At 38.7% G+C, this 15572-nt stretch overlaps 1 protein-coding gene across 2 annotated transcripts in view; it reads left to right on the top strand.

The window, feature by feature from the left end:
* Positions 1–15572, top strand: part of LOC124613085 (F-actin-monooxygenase Mical) — a 555995-nt gene that overhangs the window by 319363 nt on the left and 221060 nt on the right. For both annotated transcript variants that reach the window (XM_047141672.1, XM_047141673.1), the window contains exons 5-8: positions 7238–7339; positions 7883–8090; positions 13105–13221; positions 15033–15134. In XM_047141672.1, coding sequence (XP_046997628.1) covers positions 7238–7339; positions 7883–8090; positions 13105–13221; positions 15033–15134 — 529 coding nt within the window. The remainder of the gene's footprint in view (positions 1–7237; positions 7340–7882; positions 8091–13104; positions 13222–15032; positions 15135–15572) is intronic.

The raw sequence follows: 15572 nt of genomic DNA on the forward strand, positions 1-15572 counted from the left end.
GAGCTCGACCCCATTGAAGCAGGAGAGTGTTTGATGTCTTATAGGAGCACTATGCCGCGTTCTGGCTCTAGGGTACCCAGAGGCCACTGTCATGAGCCTCAATTGGCCACCATATTCTCCGGATCTAAACACGTGTGACTCCTTTTTATGAGGCTATATTAAAGACAAGGTGTACAGCAATAATCCTAAAACCATTGCTGAGCTGGAAACAGTCATTCAGGAGGTCATCGGCAGCATCGGTGTTTTGACACTTCAGCGGGTCATGCAGAATTTCGCTATTCATCTGTGCCACATGATTGCCAATGATGGCTGGCGTATCGAACATGTCATAATCTAAATATGAATATCTTTAGCGACTTTTTACATGTTGAATAAAGTGTGTGCATACCGTAGTTTATAACTAATTTACATTTTTTTCATATAGTTCAATAATTGTCACTCTGTGTACACTTCTCATGAGGCAAGGAAACTTAGAGAACATAATTTTCATTCCATTTGATGATCATGGTCCACATTTATAGGAATTCAAAAACTAAAATTTTGAGCAATTTCATTGTAGCCCCACAAAAAATCTCACAAATGTCATGCTTCACATTATGACTGCCACAATCTGTTAGACATATGTCTGCTCTTTAACCATGCCAAATAAATTGCTGATCAGAGGGTAGCTGTTTCACTTTTGGAGAGCGATGCAGCAATGGCTTATCATGTAATGGTTTCAACAACACCTTATTGGGTTTCAGGAGGCATGTGACACCAGATGTCTATGCATAGGTTATGCAGTTATCATAAACTAAGGGCCAGTGGTTTTTGGGTGTGGGGAGGTGGTGTACGATAGTGCCCCAGATATGTTCTATCATGTTCAGATCAGGTGAATTTAGTGCCCAACACATGAACATCAGTTCACTAATGTGCTCATTGAACCACTGTAATACACTTCTGGTCTTGGACATGGACAGTTACCCTCCTGAAAGATATCATCACTGTTGAGGAATACATAAAGCACAAAGGGATGCAATTTTGTTTTCATAATCCATATCTGTTATGATGCCTTTGATTACAGCCACAGGTCCCATGGAAGCTCATGTGAGTGTATCCCGGTAGCATAGTAGTGCATTAGTGGCATGATGCATGTTTCAAATGGCTAGTCACCTGTATAATGGCATATCTGGACACTATCATTGACCAGGTATAACAAGAAATGTGATTCATCTGTCTATGTGACATGTTTCCATCAATCCACAGTCAAATGTCAATGATCGCCCACTCTAATTGCAATTGATGATGTTTTCGGGTCGACATGGGAACACACTTGTACAGTCTGCCACATGTTCAACAATGTGAGCAGATCAGCATACTCCAAAATACTTGTGCCAGCACTAGAGTTTTATTGTGACATTAGATCAACCACAGATCACCAACTTTCTTGTTTTAAAGAGGTCTTAAGCCTCCGACCTCTACTGCCTATGATAAGGCATGAACGTCCCACACCTTGTCATTTACTTGTGATATAACCATCTTTCAACCAATCTCCACAAATTTTTGTAACATTAGCATTACTCAAGAGGATGTCGTTATCAGGAGAAAGAAAACTGGCGTTCTACGGATCGGAGCGTGGAATGTCAGATCCCTTAATCGGGCAGGTAGGTTAGAAAATTTAAAAAGGGAAATGGATAGGTTGAAGTTAGATATAGTGGGAATTAGTGAAGTTCGGTGGCAGGAGGAACAAGACTTCTGGTCAGGTGACTACAGGGTTATAAACACAAAATCAAATAGGGGTAATGCAGGAGTAGGTTTAATAATGAATAAAACAATAGGAATGCGGGTAAGCTACTACAAACAGCACAGCGAACACATTGTTGTGGCCAAGATAGACACGAAGCCCACGCCTACTACAGTAGTACAAGTTTATATGCCAACTAGCTCTGCAGATGACGAAGAAATTGAAGAAATGTATGATGAAATAAAAGAAATTATTCAGATTGTGAAGGGAGACGAAAATTTAATAGTCATGGGTGACTGGAATTCGAGTGTAGGAAAAGGGAGAGAAGGAAACATAGTAGGTGAATATGGATTGAGGGACAGAAATGAAAGAGGAAGCCGCCTGGTCGAATTTTGCACAGAGCACAACATAATCATAACTAACACTTGGTTTAAGAATCATGAAAGAAGGTTGTATACATGGAAGAACCCTGGAGATACTAAAAGGTTTCAGATAGATTATATAATGGTAAGACAGAGATTTAGGAACCAGGTTTTAAATTGTAAGACATTTCCAGGGGCAGATGTGGACTCTGACCACAATCTATTGGTTATGACCTGTAGATTAAAACTGAAGAAACTGCAAAAAGGTGGGAATTTAAGGAGATGGGACCTGGATAAACTGAAAGAACCAGAGGTTGTAGAGAGTTTCAGGGAGAGCATAAGGGAACAATTGACAGGAATGGGGGAAAGAAATACAGTAGAAGAAGAATGGGTAGCTCTGAGGGATGAAGTAGTGAAGGCAGCAGAGGATCAAGTAGGTAAAAAGACGAGGGCTAGTAGAAATCCTTGGGTAACAGAAGAAATATTGAATTTAATTGATGAAAGGAGAAAATATAAAAATGCAGTAAGTGAAACAGGTAAAAAGGAATACAAACGTCTCAAAAATGAGATCGACAGGAAGTGCAAAATGGCTAAGCAGGGATGGCTAGAGGACAAATGTAAGGATGTAGAGGCCTATCTCACTAGGGGTAAGATAGATACCGCCTACAGGAAAATTAAAGAGACCTTTGGAGATAAGAGAACAACTTGTATGAATATCAAGAGCTCAGATGGAAACCCAGTTCTAAGCAAAGAAGGGAAAGCAGAAAGGTGGAAGGAGTATATAGAGGGTCTATACAAGGGCGATGTACTTGAGGACAATATTATGGAAATGGAAGAGGATGTAGATGAAGATGAAATGGGAGATATGATACTGCGTGAAGAGTTTGACGTAGCACTGAAAGACCTGAGTTGAAACAAGGCCCCCGGAGTAGACAATATTCCATTGGAACTACTGACGGCCGTGGGAGAGCCAGTCCTGACAAAACTCTACCATCTGGTGAGCAAGATGTATGAAACAGGCGAAATACCCTCAGACTTCAAGAAGAATATTATAATTCCAATCCCAAAGAAAGCAGGTGTTGACAGATGTGAAAATTACCGAACTATCAGCTTAATAAGTCACAGCTGCAAAATACTAACACGAATTCTTTACAGACGAATGGAAAAACTAGTAGAAGCCAACCTCGGGGAAGATCAGTTTGGGTTCCGTAGAAGCACTGGAACACGTGAGGCAATACTGACCTTACGACTTATCTTAGAAGAAAGATTAAGGAAAGGCAAACCTACGTTTCTAGCATTTGTAGACTTAGAGAAAGCTTTTGACAATGTTGACTGGAATACTCTCTTTCAAATTCTAAAGGTGGCAGGGGTAAAATACAGGGAGCGAAAGGCTATTTACAATTTGTACAGAAACCAGATGGCAGTTATAAGAGTCAAGGGACATGAAAGGGAAGCAGTGGTTGGGAAGGGAGTAAGACAGGGTTGTAGCCTCTCCCCGATGTTGTTCAATCTGTATATTGAGCAAGCAGTAAAGGAAACAAAAGAAAAATTCGGAGTAGGTATTAAAATTCATGGAGAAGAAATAAAAACTTTGAGGTTCGCCGATGACATTGTAATTCTGTCAGAGACAGCAAAGGACTTGGAAGAGCAGTTGAATGGAATGGACAGTGTCTTGAAAGGAGGATATAAGATGAACATCAACAAAAGCAAAACAAGGATAATGGAATGTAGTCTAATTAAGTCGGGTGATGCTGAGGGAATTAGATTAGGAAATGAGACACTTAAAGTAGTAAAGGAGTTTTGCTATTTGGGGAGCAAAATAACTGATGATGGTCGAAGTAGAGAGGATATAAAATGTAGGCTGGCTATGGCAAGGAAAGCGTTTCTGAAGAAGAGAAATTTGTTAACATCCAGTATTGATTTAAGTGTCAGGAAGTCATTTCTGAAAGTATTCGTATGGAGTGTAGCCATGTATGGAAGTGAAACATGGACGATAAATAGTTTGGACAAGAAGAGAATAGAAGCTTTCGAAATGTGGTGCTACAGAAGAATGCTGAAGATTAGATGGGTAGATCACATAACTAATGAGGAAGTATTGAATAGGATTGGGGAGAAGAGAAGTTTGTGGCACAACTTGACCAGAAGAAGGGATCGGTTGGTAGGACATGTTCTGAGGCATCAAGGGATCACCAATTTAGTATTGGAGGGCAGCGTGGAGGGTAAAAATCGTAGAGGGAGACCAAGAGATGAATACACTAAGCAGATTCAGAAGGATGTAGGTTGCAGTAGGTATTGGGAGATGAAAAAGCTTGCACAGGATAGAGTAGCATGGAGAGCTGCATCAAACAAGTCTCAGGACTGAAGACCACAACAACAACAACAACAACAGCATGTGAAGAGCCTACCAGCTTTGCTGTATGTGAGATGCCATTTCTCAGGTGCTCATTCCCAATCTGCTCTTTGTAAAAATTCCTTATTCACTAGAATGATTCACCATTCATCTCTGGACTGCTTATAAGAAACCCTTACCACACCATGTGTTTGCAACAACACCAAGTGGCAATGGTAAGAATGTTCTGACTCTCTGACTCACTCATCAGTGTGTGTGTGTGTGTGTGTGTGTGTGTGTGTGTGTGTGTGTGTGTGTGTGTGTGTGTGTGTGTAAAACAGGGTGAGGATGACTCGTGCGAGGCCGATATCCAGTGTCAGTACTTTCACTCAAAAAATGTTTCATCATCCTGTTTATGTATTGGCAGCTGCACGCTGATCATGATATTTGGTGCAGTTTGTGCAGTTTGTGATGCACAACTTCAGTGAAACTTTCCTGCTTGCTTGCAAATGGCTCTGTGTGTTTGATGGTCAGTTAAAAGCTTGATGTGGTAACTAAAGTAATAATAAATTAAGGATGGGTCAGCATTTTTGCAGTTACACAAATTATTGCTTTTTTAATCACCCAAGCATGTTTCACCACAGTTGTGTCATCCTCAGTGTGTTTTTTTGTTATTTTCCTGAGATACGTACATATAGGTTATTTTTAGGTTAAGAAACATGCTGCATCAAATTTTGTTGTCATTTAAGTTGCATGTGCACTTTACCTTTTATTTTATATTGTGTATGTTCTGTGGCACTCAACCAAAACAAGCCACAGGTCTAAACGAATGCACCATGTCATCTGCAAACATGAGGTATGTTAGAAAATTTAATTTTTTGTTTATTATCTGATCTTTAAAGATAATAAATAAAAAATTCAGTGCAGATGATTTTCTAGCATCCCTCATGTTTGCAGATGCATGGTGTACTAATTTAGACCTGCGGCTGATTTTGGTTGGCAGTCAGAGAACACTCACAATGTAATGTAAAAGGTAAAGCGCACGTACAATTTAGATGACAACAGGATCTGATTTATCATATTCCTTAATCTCAACAAAATTTGATGTATCATATTCCACAACCTAAAAATAACCTGTATGTGTGTATTTCAGGAGAATAATAAAAATTTAAAAAAAAAATTAAAGAAAGAAAAAAAATGCGGAGGATGCCACAAACGTGGTGAAACACTTTTAGGCTATAAAACAAAACAATAATTTGTGTACTTTTATAAAGCTGGACCCATCCTTAATTCATTATTATTTTCCTGCAAGCTTGGGACCTGAGCTCAAAATTCCAATATGATAGTAGCTAAAGTAGTTCATGTGCATTCACTCTTCCTTGTGTTTTCTAATGCTGTTGTAGTTTGACATTCCAAAAGATCTTCCCACTGTTAACCTTACAATGGTTTACTCAATAAACTATACTATATAGTATGTAATGTAAGCTGTCTAGCTGTGTAGCCATGTAATTAGTTTCCTCCATCTTACATCTATAATCATACTGTTAGGAATAGATCTTGATATATTGTGTGATGCTAGATGGTGGTTTGCTATGGTCAAAATATGAGGTTGGCTTTACTACTTTTGGGGTTGCACTTTGTTTTAATCTTGCTACACTGTGATGGCAAAAACAGTTGAAATGGATATGTTTAGTAACCAAATCTTTTGTTGCCAACTTGGTACATTAGTGATAAGCTGTCATAAACCTGATACCAGTGGTGATGTAAGTTTGGAGGGAGGGGTGGAGTGGGTTTGAGGGCAGCACCAGAGATTTACATTAAGCAGTCCATGTATCATTTTGATTATGGATGTATTTCTCCAGTATAATTCTTACATTGTGTCTGGGTACTTTTATTAGTCACATAGTGTAGTTACCAGGTGTTAATTATCCGTTTGTTTTGAGACTTGATGTAACATTGTGTACATTATGTTTGTAATTTCTGTGGCTGCAGTCATAAAAATAAATTTGTATAGACATTAAAATGTGATAATAGATGCAAGAGAATGTAGAAGTGGACAAAGGAAGGTTCTAAACTCAGTCGTTTGTTGAGACAGAACCATTGTGTACAATTGTTACGGATAAAAAAAAGGGAGAATAGCTGAAATACATCAGAGTATAATGTGATGAAGGAATATGTATCATGAGTTTATCAAAAATGTGATTACATATTGGCAGAGGAATTGATTAATAAGTTAAGAAACTGTGCAAATGAAGCTAGGCTGAATAATAGAAAAATGGGACAGTAGAGATGGAGAGATCAAAAAAGTATTTAAAAGCATGTAAATTTGAAACTAAACACTAAGAAATACTCTTGATAGCTGCAGAAGGGTATTTCAAGAAAAATAAACTGGAAGTCAGAGAATAAACAAGATTTGTATAAAGGAGGAGTGAGGGGGATGAAGCAAAAGAGAAATAAAGCTGGAGCAGTTTTATGAAGGGAGGTGATAAAGAGAGGGGGGGGGGGGGGGGGGCTACAGAGAGGTACAGATTTAAAAGTGTCTGTATCAAATTATGTAGGTGATTGAAGGTAGGATTGCATAAACAGAAAAAATTCTGTCAGTGGAGTTTGCTAATATTTGTGACATGTAGTAGAAGAGCACTGTTCTGCAGTAAATAAAAATAACTGTTTGGCAGAATGGCGGTGGTTGCTAAAATTTATGCTTTGGGTAAGTCTGATGCCTTTGTTGTTCTTAATGTCACCATTGTCAGTGGTGCTGTTTTCATATATAATTGCAGATGACAATATTTATGATATGTTACAAGTGTTGTTAATGCATTTCAGTCCAAGCTACGTTCCTGGAAGGCTCAGGCACTATGGGCAAAATTCGACAAACGAGCGAGTCATAAATGCTACAATCGAGGGAAAGCTAGTCCAAACTCAAGGGTTAGTACCAGTTTTGGTGCTCCATAAATTCTGTGGTGCTTTATATAGTATATTAGCATGATACGACACTAGTTCTGTTACTATTTTTTATAATGGTTTATGTACTAATAACTGTCTACCTTCTAAACGTTTGCTCATTTTGAAATTATATAATTTTCTCACCTAAAATGTAACGTGAGTTAATAATATGAAAGTAGAAGACCAGTTAATAATATGAAAGTAGAAGAGCCCTTTCTCCTCCCTTTGAATCTCCCTCCATCACTGCCTGTGTTGGAGAAATTAAATTTACTACATCCAAAATAGTAAGGCCAAATAACTTTCTTAAAAATCAGTATTTATTTTTGTGGCAGTGGAAGCAAAGAACTGGGGAAAAATGACAGTATTTTTTCTTATAAAGAACAAACAAAATTAAATAATTGCCCTGACATTTTAATTGACTCTTCAGTTTTGAATAGAAAGAAATGCATTACACTAAAAAATATGGCTAACTTAAATCTTCACATATTTTCTTTTATGTTTGATGAACTTAACTTTGTATTACAGGTACTGATCATTGGGGCAGGTCCCTGTGGTCTTAGGACAGCAATTGAAGCACAGTTATTAGGTGCAAAAGTTGTAGTTGTTGAAAAAAGAGATCGAATAACACGGCACAACGTTCTTCACCTGTGGCCTTTTGTCATCCATGATCTCAGAGCTCTAGGGGCTAAGAAATTTTTTGGGAAGTTTTGTGCTGGGTCTATTGATCACATAAGTAAGTATACAGTTTTAATGTTTAACTAGTGTTTAGATCATAAAATAAATGATAGGAGTGATGTATGCACAAGAAAGTGTGGTGATTGTGATGATATAATATGTAGATACCATGATAATGGATAATTAAAAAAATCCACTCACCAAACGGTGGCAGGAGAATGCATGTATAGAGGTATTAAAATCTGCAAGCTTTCGGAACCAGAGGCTTCTTCCTCTGTCAGAAGGGTTGAAGGGGAAGGGAAAGGGGTGAAGGAAAAGGAAAACTCTTCAACCAAAAGGAGCCACTGGCTCCAAAAGCTGCAAATTTAAATACCTTAATATGTGTGTTCTCCTGCAGCCACTTAGTGAGTAGGTTTTTTATCCATCCAATTACATTATATTTTCTAAAATTACTAGTTTCATCGATGTACCATGTTATTATTTGACAGCAAGCTCATATTTTATTTTCCTCTCATAACTATTTTTGATGATACATTCTGACATAGAATGCAAGGCCTTTGTTATTTTCATTTCTACTTTCATTTTATGATACACTGTTCTCATACAAATGAGAATAATGATACTTCCTGAAAACAGATTGTTGTGTGTAATTACTTTCACATATTTGCCTGCTCAGTATTATTTGTGATTTCTATTTTGTATAAGATATTATTTGTTTGTTTGTACATCATTTGAACTAATCAGTGTAACATTTTTTCATAAACTGTAATGAAAATAACAATTTTATTTAGTGTGAAGTCTGAAAACGTGTAAGAACAGAAATGAAACAAAGATAGAGGAAGTTGTAGTGTAGGGACAGGTGGACATTGAGATTAGGCAGTTGTAGGACCCAAAGGTTGTTTTTTGTGTGTGTGTGTGTGTGTGTGTGTGTGTGTGTGTGTGTGTGTGTGAGGGGGGGGGGGGAGTTATCAGATCTCTATTGATGTCAGATATGTTGTATTTGGTGGTGAAAGATGCTCTTGGTCACAGTTTATCATTGGCTGATGACGAGGGTGACCAGCTGACAGTTGGGTGATGGTCATGAAGTACTTGCTGTGGGGCTGATACATGTCCTGCAATTACGTAACAAAGACGTGATTTGAGGATCTGAAGCAGATGAGAGTTATTAAGATATTAGTTGGCGAGAAAGAATTCATTTTAGTGACTCATCTAACTGCCCTTGGTTTTGTCCCAGTTTTATTTGTGTATCATTCTCTCAAAGGAGAAGTAGATGTGGTTGGCAAGAGTTCAGTGAGCTGTATGTGTAAGGAATGGGGTAGTAGGTGTGAAGTTGATTGGACATATGGAATGTTAGTATTTAGGAATGAGGCATAAATAATGAGAATCCAAGGATATGATTATTGTAGGTGCTTTGTGTTTATTATAAAGAGATAGACTGCAGACAGTAGGCTGTGGGTGTCTGTAATCAGCTACATTGTGTGATTTGTGTGGGTTAAATTTTGTTAATTTTGGGAAGCATGTATGGTATGGATGTTAAAAGGCAGAAGAATTCAACTTGAATATTCTGGATGTTTGAGCAGAAAGAGGACGACCTGCTGGACTTACAGAATTGTATACCTATTGCAGGAATTGTAGATTAAGGTATCAGGCAGTCACTTAAGTCATTCAATATATTAATCCTGATCTGGGTTTTCCATGGTCCAAACTTGCTAAGTTGAATGCTGGAGTGGTTCCATTGATTAGGCCATGGCTGATTTACTACCATATCTTCACTTACTCCTATTCTATGTTGTTAGTGTTTTATATATGTATATACTATTCCTGTAATGTGTCTGACATGTCCAGTACTATTGTAGTAAATGCTCTATGGATGAATAAATAAATAACCACTTAGTGTCATCACAACAGACATAAAGCATCCAGCTACAGAGAGGATGATGAAATTATTGCTCTTACATCAGTTATCCAGTTGGTCTTATTTGGGAGGGATGTCTTTCAATAGTTCTGAGAAATCTAAAGGATTTGCATTTTTGAATAATATGTAACAGCATTATTGTGGGTTTGCTTCAGGTTTCAGTACTACACAAGCTTGTACCTCTTTCATGTTCTCTCTCGCTCTCTCTCTCTCTCTCTCTCTCTCTCTCTCTCTCTCTCTCTCAAGGTGGTAGACTTCAGTTTATTGGTAGAATACTGGGGAAGTGCAATCAATCTACAAAAGAGTGTTGTACTTTTTGCCATCGCCATAAATCCAATTATGGATTGTCTCCTTCCTGATGTCTCGGGCTCCCTCTTTGTGGACGATTTTGCGATCTACTACAGCTCTCAACGGACAAGCCTTCTTGAACGATGTCTTCAAGGCTGTCTCGATCGCCTCCACTCGTGGAGCATCGAAACCGGCTTCCGTTTCTCACCCAGTAAGACCGTTTGTGTTAATTTTTGGCGACGTAAGGAGTTTCTTCCGCCCTCCTTACATCTAGGTCCTGTCAACCTTCCGTTTTCCGACGTCGCTAAATTCTTGGGTCTTATGTTGGACAGAAAACTGTGCTGGTCCTTCCACGTTTCCTATCTTTCGGCTCGCTGTCTGCGTTCCCTTAACACCCTCCGTTTCCTGAATGGTACCTCCTGGGGAGCGGACCGAGTGGTCCTTCTCCGCCTCTATCGCGCCTTAGTGCGCTCGAAATTGGATTATGGAAGCATAGTCTACTCCTCTGCTCAGCCGTCTATTCTTCGGCGTCTCGACTCTATCCACCACCGTGGATTACGTTTAGTGTCTGGAGCTTTTTACACCAGCCCTGTGGAAAGCCTTTATGCTGAGACTGCTGAACCTCCGCTGTCCAATCGGCGGGCAGTCCTTCTGAGTCGTTATGCTAGCCATCTGTCTTCCATGCCTGCTAATCCAGCCCATGACCTTTTTTTCGACGCCTCCTTTGATGTAGGGTATGCAGGCCGCTCCTCCTCCCTACTACCCGTGGGAGTCCGCTTCCGTCAACTGCTCCATTCTCTTTCCTTCCGCTTTCCTAAAACCTTCTTGACAACTTGGGGTACAGCACCGCCTTGGCTCCGTCCCCGGATCTACTTGCTCCGTGACCTATGTCAATTTCCCAAGGATGGTACCCCTACACTTGTTTACCGTCGGGCATTTGCTGCTCTATGTGCACAAATGACGGACGCCACATTTATTTACACCGACGGCTCGAAAACATCGTTAGGTGTAGGGAGTGCCTATATTGTTGGCGACACCCCAAATCACTTTCGGCTTCCCGACCAGTGTTCGGTTTATACTGCGGAGCTTTACGCTGTTCTCCAGGCTGTCCACTACATCCCCCGCCATCAGCGGATATAGTACGTAATCTGCTCAGATTCTCTCAGCTCTCTCCTCAGTCTCCAAGCTCTTTACCCTGTGCACCCTCTGGTCCACCGGATTCAGGACTGTCTGCGCTTGCTCCACCTGGGGGGCGTCTCGGTGGCGTTCCTCTGGCTCCCGGGACACGCTGGTATCTGTGGGAATGAGGCGGCTGATATAGCGGCCAAGGCTGCAGTCTCTCTTCCTCGGCCAGCTATTCAGTCGCTTCCCTTCACCGATCTACGGAACGATTTATGTCGCCAAGTTGCTCATTTATGGCATGCGCATTGGTCAACACTCCCCATAATCAATTGCGGGAAGTGAAAGCCCTTCCTTGCGCTTGGACCTCTTCCTCCCGAACGCGTCGTCGGGAGGAGGTAATTTTAGCTAGACTCCGGATAGGGCACTGTCTTTTTAGCCATCGACATCTTTTAAGCGGCGATCCTCCCCCACTCTGTCCCCACTGCTCTCAGCTGTGGACGGTCAGACACCTTTTAATTGAATGCCCCTATTTTAATCCGTTACGCTCCCGTCTACAGCTATCGCCTGATCTATCGTCGATTTTAGCAGATGACACGCGCTCAGCCGACCGCGTTCTCCAGTTTATTAGTGACAGTGAAATGACGTCAGTCATTTGAAGCTTTTTTTGGGGACAACCAACCCCTTATTTAGTTGATTTTTAAGCATTCTTTCTGCTTTTAGTTTCTCAAATTTTGTGACTTTGTTCCCATTGCTGCTGGTTTTAAATTTCGGTTTTTTCCTGTTTCCTAAGTCACGGGCTGGGCGCTAATGACCATAGAAGTTTTGCGCCCTAAAACCACAAAAAAAAAAAAAAAAAAAATCTACAAAAGAGATTGCTGACAAATAACTCATGTGACTGGTTTGAGAATATTTTTAAAGTGGGCAGGACCCATACCAGATAGGATTAACAGGGGATATTGAATGTATACAGAGAAGAGCAGCACAAATGGTCACAGGTTTGTTTAATCCATGGGAGAGTGTCACAGAGGTACTGAAGGAACTGAACTGGGAGGCTCCTGAAGGTAGATGGAAACTATCCCAGGAAAGTCTGTTACCGAAGTTTCAAGAATCGACATTAAATGGGTACCCTAGGAATATACTGCAACCCCCATATGTATAACTTGCATAGGGCTCATGAGGATAAAATTAAAATAATTACTGCATGCACAGAGGCATTCGAAGAATCATTCTTCACATCCTCCATATGTGAATAGATCAGGAAGAAATACTAATAATTTGTACAGTGGGACATATCCTCTGCCATGCACCTCATGGTAGTTTTTGCATAGTTGAGGTGTAGATGCAGCGTGTAATGCTTATGCATCTTATAGCCAATCAATGCCTCATGTATGAATTGGGTTATATTTATTCACTACATTGTTTGTATTCCATTCAGGTTTTCCATTGTTGAATTAGTCACACACATTATCAGACATATTCGTTTTAACAGACATGTTAATGAGTGTTTGCATCTTATTGTATGGCTTTATGATAAGTATTGTTTTAAATACTAAAACTTCGAATTAATCTGTGTATTGTTTCTTAAAAGCCGAGAGGCTCCAGTTAGGATTCATTTCATGTATAACTGTAAGAATTTTTCAGAAATAAATATTAAGTAATTGAGTACACTGGATTCAGAAAGTTTCTCTTTTGTTTTTGGGATAAGAAAGTTTTATAGTCTACTGAGACACTGTGTTACTTTTTGCAGGTATACGGCAGCTACAGTTTATTTTGCTGAAAGTAGCTCTGATACTTGGTGTCGAAGTTCATGAAGGTGTTGGATTTGAAGGCCTTGTGGAGCCACCTGAAGATCAATCCATTGAACGTAATATATAACTATTTCATATATTTTTTGTTCATTCTTAATTGTTTTCATTTATTTGCTAGATACTGGTGTAAATCATACGTGTGGAGCAGATTGCTATGTCATGTTACACATAATTAATTTATCAGTAGTTAATTGTGATAATAGTTCATCAACAGTAATAGTTCATCATCGGTAATAGTTCATCATCGGTAATAGTTCATCATCGGTAATAGTTCATCATCGGTAATAGTTCATCATCGGTGTGTTTGCTGATCATTTATGTATATTTTGCATTTGCCCCTGTAAGAAAAGTGGGAATAGCATATTTTATTGGTAAACAGAAATATTTTACCTTAACTGCATTTCTGAAAGTGGCGATGGTAGAGGAATGACAAGAGAAAAGTGTACACAACTATTAAGTTGTTGAAATGAAATATAGAGCAGTTTTTGTGGATGCAGTGACTTTTAAGTTAATTTAATTGTGTTTAAGAACACATTACTATATCCAAATGGGGTATTGATCTTGGAAGATTCAATGCAGGCTTCACAACCTGCTTTTAGTAACGATTATCACGAACGTCTTCAGTATCTTGATGTCTTCGGGCTTTCATTATTTCATCCAGTGATTTGAAGAGTTACCAAATGAGTGTATTGCTGTGGACCTTCCCACCAGCAAAGCTTTGTTTTGCATGTTTTCCATCATGGGAGTCACATATCTTCCCACCTTCATTTTGTGCACCATCATAGGTTGTTACATCATTTCATACAGTTCTTGGAGCTTCCTGATACAGCCATTCGCATTTGGCCCAGGTTCAAATGTTTTTACCAAGAGTTTTCATTCAAAATTTTATAACTTCTAATTGTCTGCTCTTGTGGCACTGAAGGTCTCTGTTCCATGTAGCAACATTGAAATAATTATTGTTGTGTTTGGTTTACAGAGGATAAAACATATGGTCATAATCGATTATACACTGAAGTAAGTGAATGCATTACTAATCAGTTGTTTATCTTAAGGTTTTTTGTATTAGTTATTGCACCAGGTTTTCATATAGAACCCAGAAAGTGAATTATAGTCAATTCTTAACAAAGTGTACAGAAGTAGTTTGTAACAACTACTGATTTTTGATAATTTTATGTTGAATTGCTCTCCATCTCTTATATTTGTTCTAATATTTTGCTTTTCTTGTCATAGTTACATTGCTAAAAATGTTCACTTTGTGGAAATGTTAGATCTCTCTGATGAAGCAGCTGCTTCTTTTATACTTTAAATTTATTACATAAGTAGTTTTCATGGTTGAAGGTTTATTTGTAGGGAAATGACAAATAATATCACAGGCTGTAAGAAATTCTAAATAATAAAATTAGAAGTGTTCTATTATGAACTGTAACCAAGTGAAGACATAATGGTGCCTACATATCTCAGGTTGCAGATTGAGGCATACCTGTAAACGTACATACAAAAGCTAACAAATTCATTATCTGTGGAAACTAAGTTCACCACCCAGATAAAGGAGAGAAGGAACATTTAGGTAGAACTCTCAGTCTGCTGTCTATGACAAATCGACTGTTTTGTATCATTATTTAATTGCAAAATCATGAAATTAATTGTGCTGTAAAAAGTACAGCTTAATTTAGTGTGTGTTTGCAATTTGAGCCAATATTTGCAGTGACCATTACTGTAACACTAATACAAGAAACTAATACATCTGTTGAAAGCTTTGTGTTTTTGTATTTCAATTACTTATTGAATGATGAATGGATACTGAAATTATTTAAGAAATAAAAATTTACGTGTTTTGAGGTAGCTAAATTGTCTATGATATTCACAGGAACAGGCTGGCGAGCAAATGTGACCCCTCCTGACCACCCAGTTTCTCAGTATGAATTCGATGTCTTAATTGGAGCTGATGGCAAAAGGAACACTCTGGATGGTAAATTTCTTGATTCATTGACTACAATATTACAGTTGTTCCAAGCATGGATTTCTGGTTGGGAGTCCGATTGTTGGTGCTTTGAATCCAGAGCATCCTTTTATTCATAAAATGTATCAAATGAATCCATAAGCTGTCCAAAATATTCTTTGGTTAAAAATTGATATCCCATATTTGTAAAATAGAAACACCCATTTCAAATTGTTGACTGAAATAGTACTCATAGTTTGCTGGCTTTATATGACTAATTTTCAGATTTATGAAGTTACAAGAGGCAGAATAGGTTGTCAGTACTTACTTTCAGAAGACAAAATTCTGCTATTGTTGATAGACACACTCATAATTGAAAACCCAAATCCTACCTTTCACAACAATTAGTTCCTCCCTCATGGTAGAAAGAGAGACAATTTGAGGAAGAAGAAATGGCAGATCATTCAA

This window comes from Schistocerca americana, chromosome 4, assembly GCF_021461395.2.
Source record: "Schistocerca americana isolate TAMUIC-IGC-003095 chromosome 4, iqSchAmer2.1, whole genome shotgun sequence".
In the NCBI taxonomy this organism is placed as follows: Eukaryota; Metazoa; Arthropoda; class Insecta; order Orthoptera; family Acrididae; genus Schistocerca; species Schistocerca americana.